The 6899-nt window shown below is 53.0% G+C and overlaps 1 protein-coding gene across 1 annotated transcript in view; it reads left to right on the top strand.

The window, feature by feature from the left end:
* nphp4 (nephronophthisis 4) overlaps window positions 1-6899 on the top strand; it is a gene marked incomplete at both ends in the record, with an annotated part of 190764 nt that overhangs the window by 149964 nt on the left and 33901 nt on the right. The window contains 2 exons of the mRNA XM_080533526.1: window positions 1090-1250; window positions 3320-3461. Coding sequence (XP_080389652.1) covers window positions 1090-1250; window positions 3320-3461 — 303 coding nt within the window. The remainder of the gene's footprint in view (window positions 1-1089; window positions 1251-3319; window positions 3462-6899) is intronic.

The raw sequence follows: 6899 nt of genomic DNA, 5'->3' as shown, positions 1-6899 counted from the left end.
TGCACGTGTGTGCGGTTTGTGTAGAAGTGACATCAGCTGAGTACCAGCCAAGTCTCACGTAGGTAGCCCATACCTCCGAACCACCTTGTTCCTCTCAACGCTTCCTTCCCGGAAACATCTTTCTCATTTAGCGATTCCGTTTGAAGGGATATCACGCTAGCTGTGGCTTTAAGCAGGACTGAAGTTTTGTGAACTAAACACCGAACAACCGCCGTCGTAGCGTCATGGTTACAGGGATCAGTGGGAATTAAAGGAGGCTGTTCCGTGTTGCGCCGTGTTAGGTGTGTGGCAGGCATGTGTGGCAGGTCACTAACGCTAACACAGCATGGCTAACACACTTCTGCATTGATTTACCTCAGGCTGGCCGAACAAGGGACACGTGTGTGTGTGTGTGTGTGGGGGGGTGTGTGTGTGTGTGTGTGTGTGTGTGTGTGTGTGTGAGTGAGTGTGTGTGTGGTGTCCTCCCCCCTCCTCACCCCCCTGCTGTCTCCTGTCCTCCCCCCTCCTCACCCCCTGCTGTCTCCTGTCCTCCCCCCCCTCCTCACCCCCTGCTGTGTGTCCTCCCCCCCCCCTCCTCACCCCCTGCTGTGTGTCCCCCCCCCTCCTCACCCCCTGGTGTCTCCTGTCCTCCCCCCTCCTCACCCCCCTGCTGTCTCCTGTCCTCCCCCCCTCCTCACCCCCTGCTGTCTCCTGTCCTCCCCCCCTCCCTCACCCCCTGCTGTGTGGTGTCCTCCCCCCCTCTCCTCCCCCCCTGCTGTGTGTCCTCCCCCCCCTCCTCACCCCCTGCTGTCTCCTGTCCTCCCCCCTTCTCACCCCCTGCTGTGTGGTGTCATCCCCCCTCCTCACCCCCTGCTGTGTGGTGTCCCCTCTCCCCCCTCCTCACCCCCTGGTGTGTGGTGTCCCCTCCCCATCACCCCCTGGTCCTCCTCCCCCCTCCTCACCTGTGTGTCCTCCCCTCCTCACCCCCCTGGTGTCTCCGGTCCTCCCCCCCTCCTCACCCCCTGGTCCCCGTCCCCCCCTCCTCCCCCCTCCTCACCCGTGTGTCTCCTCCCCCCTCCTCACCTGTGTGTCTCCCCCCCCCCCCTCCAGGCTCCCCAGGCCTGCAGCTGCAGTTCCGTGTGGACGGGTCCTTCCTGAAGCCCGGGGAGCGGCGCTGGTTCCTGCGCTACCTGGCGCTGCACAGCCTGCAGGTGGACGTGTGGGACAGCCAATCACTGCTGCTCATAGGCTCCACCGCCCTGGGGCTCAAGGTGAGAGAGGAGAATGGTAAATGGTAAATGGACTGCACTCATATAACGCCTTTACCCAAGGCGCTTTACAACGGCCTCTCATTCACCCATTCACGCACGCATTCACACACCAATGGCGGCAAGCTGCCATGCAAGGCGCCGGCCGGCTCACTGGGAGCAATTTGGGGTTCAGTGTCTTGCCCGAGAGAGAGAGAGAGAGAGAGAGAGAGAGAGAGAGAGAGAGAGAGAGAGAGAGAGAGAGAGAGAGAGAGAGAGAGAGAGAGAGAGAGAGAGAGAGAGAGAGAGAGGAGAGAGAGAGAGAGAGAGAGAGAGAGAGAGAGAGAGAGAGAGAGAGAGAGAGAGAGAGAGAGAAGAGAGAGAGAGAGAGAGAGAGAGAGAGAGAGAGAGAGATCAGTTTTGATTGACGGTTGTTTCGTAGACGGTTTGGGGGGGGGGTCATTAGCGGTGTTTTTGATTGACGGGTGTTAGCTAGCTTGTGCTAAATAGACATAATGCACGTGTGGTCCCCCTGCCCCCCCCCCCCCCCCGAGCGGTTGTGGCCCTAATCAACCTCACAGACTGCCTATGCCAGCGGCCGGCCGGCCCTGCATAATACTGTAACAGCACGTGACCTGGCGATGCCCATCCTTTTAATTTCCCCTGAGGGGTCCAGCCGATAACGCTAAGAGTCAGGGTGAAGAGTCGTGTGAGGCCGTAGCCTTACAACACACGGAGGCGGCGCACTTAGGGGAATGAACAGGAATGACCGGGACCGAACGGGGGCCGCGTCTTAATTGACACCCGAGCAATGAGGAACGACTCAGCGTTATCGATACAGATGACCCCTGACCCCTAATAAAAGTGCACATCAGATAAGTGCACTTGCTCCTCCGCCGGCGGTCCCCTGTTGAAACACATTATTTCGGTTCTCTGGACGCACTCCAGCACGCGTTCCCGACAGTCCCAACGAGCCGCTAACACTTAATAGGAGTCGACGTTAGTGAAAGCTAATCTCTAACACTCTGGCGAACAGAAGAGACTATGTACAGTAGAGAAATGTACAGTACAGGGACACTGAGGGGATGTAAGTGATGCTAGAGAGAGAGGGGGGGGGAGAGAGAGAGAGAGAGAGGGAGAGAGGAGCTGAGAATCATACGCTTACCACACACACACACACACACACACACACACACACACACACACACACAACAATAAGATACATGTACAGTACACTGAGGGAATGTAAGCGATGCTTACACACAAAGTAATACCTCCGGGGGGGGGGGGGGGGCGCCTGTGGAGGTAGAAATTGCAGGACAACAACAGGCTAATTGTAATGCATGGAACGGAATAAGAAACGCTATCAAACGCAGGCGATAGCTCTAGCAGACAATGTTTTCGTCGACCCCGGTTCGTTATGAGGCTGTCTGTATTCCCAACTGCCAAATGAAAGCTCAGACATTACAATACTACTCACATCTTCAAACAAACACTTGCCTTTGACCAGAGAAAAGCTATGATCCCCCTTGTGCTTGTAATCACAGCCGGCCGTTCCACTGGTTCACCTGAATACTTTATCTTGACCCTGTTCATTAAAACGACAACATCCCTTGTTAATTGTAAAAAATAAATAAATAAAAGAACTTGACTTAACTGCCTCTGAGTGACGGCCTTAAACGTGTTTTGTCTGTGTCCCTGTGTCTTGTTTGTGTTTGTGTCTGTGAACTTGATACCCAACCCCCCCATCCCCATCCCCCCCCTCCTCTTCCCACCCTGTGTTTGTGTCCCTGTCTCTTGTTCGTGTTTGTGTCTGTGAACCTGATACCTCATCCCGCCACCGGCCCCTCATCCCCTACCACCCCTCCTCCCACCCCCCCCTCACCCCCCTCCTCTCCCGTCTGTGTTCCATGTCCCGTCCCCCCCCTCTTCCTTCCACCCACCCCTCACCGTCTGTGTTCCGTGTTCCCCCCCCCCCCCCATTCCTCCCACCTCCCCCTCCCCGTCTGTGTTCCGTGATCCCCCTCTCCCCGTCCCCCGTCCCCCCCCCGTCCCCTCTCCCCCCCCTCCCGTCTGTGCTCCATGTCGAGCAGCATCTGCTGCGGCAGGGCCGGCCGGCGGTGCAGGTGACCCAGGAGCTGGAGGTGGTCACCACGGACTACGAGGGGGAGGACACGGTGCTGCTGAGCTCCGCCCCCCCCGGGCCGCCGCCGCGCCCCCCCTCCCTCTCAACATGTACACCGCCGTCAGGGGGAGGCTGCACCTGCGCCTGGGGAACGTGGGTAAGCACTTAAGTGTTGCCTTAAGTATATTTACATAACCAGTTAACCAGTGGCCTCTTGCGGTTAGAGTGGGAGGTCGTGAGTTCGATCCCTAGCCGAGTCGTACCAAAGACTATTTAAAAATGGTACCCGGTGCCTCCCTGCTTGGCACTCAGCATTAAGGGTTGGATTGGGGGGTAAGACCCTGCGACATACCAGCGTCACGTCCAGGGGGGTGTACTTGTACATCAAGCCACCGCCTCACGCTACAGAAACAGGAGATAGGCTCCTGCCCCCTAAGGGCTGTTAGGCTCGAGAACCATCGGTTCCATCGGCTACAACCATCAGCTACTTACTTATATTTCCCCATACAGGAAATGTACTTGGTGAGGTTGGGCGCATAGGACATATAAATAAAAAAACAATAGATAAGACAGAAATCGTTTAAAACGCAATAAACTGAATTAAAAGAACAAACAAAACGAAATGTGCACCGACTCACCGAGGCGGCCAGAGAAGGCGCCATCTTGGTGTCCAGGACAGGAAACAAACGCTGGGTGCGTTCCAGAATCCATACTGATCTACCACTTAAGACAAAGGGAGTCAGGAAGCTGGCCAGGTTCCCCGCCAAGCACCGTACTGTACTGGTCATGCATGCTAAATGCTACGCCCGGTGTGGATAATAATAATACAAACTTTTTATTTGTATAGCGCTTTTCCTGCAAACGTTGCAGCTCAAAGTGCTCCAATCATTATATAATCATAATTTAATAATTTAGTCATTTAAAGGCGATATTAAAAAATATGGGTTTTTAGTCTTGACTTGAACATATTTGCTGAGGTTGCATCTCTAATGTAAACTGGCAGTGTGTTCCACAATCTGGGTGCATAAAATGAGAATGCAGCCTCACCAAATCTCTTCTTTTGTACATGTGGTACCAGAGAAAACCAGTGCTTTCTGGATGTTTGAACTTAACTTGTTGTTCGATTATATATATATTCATTTATATTTGTTTGTTTATACTCGCTATAATACTGTATACTGTCATACCATATCTACATGATCATGTCTTTTGCAGACATCTGGTTAGATGCAGTAGTGGTTAGGGTAGTGGTGGTCTAGTGGATAGTGAGTTGGACTTGGGATCGGAAGGTTGTGAGTTCAAATCCCGCCTGAAGCCACACCACTACTAGTGTGCCCTTGGGTAAGGCACTTAGCCCTCAGTTACTCCAGGGGGAATGTCCCTGTAATTCATAATTGTAAGTCGCTTTGGATAAAAGCGTCTGCTAAATGGCAAAATTAATTAATTAATTAAATGCCAAAGTAATATTTTGTTCTCTCAGTACTTTTTTTAAACTTTTTTTTTTACTTTTGTACTTTTTTTACACTGTGTTCTCTGTGACAATGACAATTAAGTCGAATCTAATCTAATCTGATCTAAACTTAACCCCTGCGTCACACCCCGATCGTAATCGCATTTAAATGGAAAAGGACAAAGAAAGTGTGTTGTGTGACTGACGTTGGAGCGTCTGTCTGGGATGCGTGAGGCAGAGTGGTGGACAGCACTGCCCTTTCAGCCTCCGTAAGAAAGGAAGAAGAATCAAGAAGAAGTAGTAATTAAGAGGTAATTAAGTCAAGGCGGTCTTATGGAAGAGCACAGATCGATCGATGCGTTCAGTCTGTCTGGACGGGCCAGGGACTGGTACACTAACATTGTGCATAATGATATCATCCAGTGGTGGAGGGACGAGCTCACGCACTTGTCTCTCTGTGCTGCTACGGCTGAGGAGAAATGCTGCACGCGTCCACTGGGTTCGCTGGGTTTGTGACGAAGCACCCCCCCCTCCTTGTTTCACGGTGATTCAATTTTGGCTTTTGTTTGCGCCCCCCCCCCAGCATCCCACCACCACCCCCACCCCCCACCCACAGTATCACAGCAGCTGGTTTCAGGAGTTTATCATTTCAAGAAATGATACGACACTCATTAACAGCACACATACTTCACCAACGGTCCTCAAACCCACCCCCCCACCCCACCCCATCCCTATTCCCATGGTGGTAAATAGACTAAATACGCCGCGCCCCCCCCCGCCCCCCCCAACCCAGCTTATCTCCTGAAGCAGGGGTTAGTGCACGGTGAGAACATTGGAAACGTCTGGCACGTAAATTCCAATCAGGACTGAGATATCCATCAGAACGCCGCTGTCTTCCAACCGCCGACAGTTGGAATCAATTAAAGTGAGGAGAGGAGGTCCGTGAATCAAGCCTTATCCCCCCTCCCTCTCTCTCTCTCTCTCTCTCTCTCTCTCTCTCTCTCTCTCTCTCTCTCTCCCTTCCTCCCTCTCTCTCTGTTTGCCTCTCTCACTCTCTCTCTCCCTTCCTCCCTCTCTCTCTGTTTGCATCTCTCTCTCTCCCTTCCTCCCTCTCTCTCTGTTTGCCTCTTTCTCTCTCCCTCTCTCTCTCTCTGTTTGCCTCTCTCTCTCTCTCTCTCTGTTTGCCTCTCTATCTATGTTTGCCTCTCTCACTCTCTCTCTCTCCCTTCCTCTCTCTCTCTCTGTTTGCCTCTCTCTCTCTCCCTTCCTCCCTCTCTCTCTGTTTGCCTCTCTCTCTCTGTTTGCCTCTCTCTCTCTCTGTTTGCCTCTCTCTCTCTGTTTGCCTCTCTCACTCTCTCTCTCCCTTCCTCTCTCTCTCTCTCTCTGTGTTTGCCTCTCTCTCTCTCTCCCTTCCTCCCTCTCTCTCTGTTTGCCTCTCTCTCTCTCCCTTCCTCCCTCTCTCTCTGTTTGCCTCTCTATCTCTCTCCCTTCCTCCCTCTCTCTCTGTTTGCCTCTCTCTCTCCCTTCCTCCCTCTCTCTCTGTTTGCCTCTCTCTCTCTCTCTCCCTTCCTCTCTCTCTCTGTTTGCCTCTCTCTCTCTCCCTTCCTCTCTCTCTCTGTTTGCCTCTCTCTCTCTCCCTTCCTCTCTCTCTCTGTTTGCCTCTCTCTCACTCTCTCTCTCTCTCCCTTCCTCCTTCTCTCTCATCAAGCCTTAATGAATCTCCCGTCGTATTTGTTCCTCAGTGAGGGAGGGTGATTAGCTTGTTTGAAGGAGAGATGGTGGAATTTGCCCACGCCAGAGACAGATGTGGAGGAGACTGTTAAGGAGGGGCTGTGATGAGCGTAGCCTCTACTCAGCACCGTGCAATTGAGTGCTTATCTGAGGAGAGAGAGAGAGAGAGAGACAGAGAGAGAGAGACAGAGAGAGACAGAGAGAGAGAGACAGGGGGAAGGATATAGAGAGTGAGAGAGAGGCAGAGAGAGAGAGACAGAGAGACAGAGAGAGAGAGAGACGGGGAAGGATACAGACAGAAGGAGAGAGTGAGAGAGAGACATAGGGAGAGAGAGAGGGGGGGAAGGATACAGACAGAGAGAGAGAG

The sequence above is a fragment of the Nansenia antarctica genome (genome assembly GCF_963989245.1).
Source record: "Nansenia antarctica genome assembly, chromosome: 6".
Taxonomy (NCBI): domain Eukaryota; kingdom Metazoa; phylum Chordata; class Actinopteri; order Argentiniformes; family Microstomatidae; genus Nansenia; species Nansenia antarctica.
Note: the sequence above shows the minus strand (reverse complement) of the source record. Positions and strands in the feature narration are given on the sequence as shown.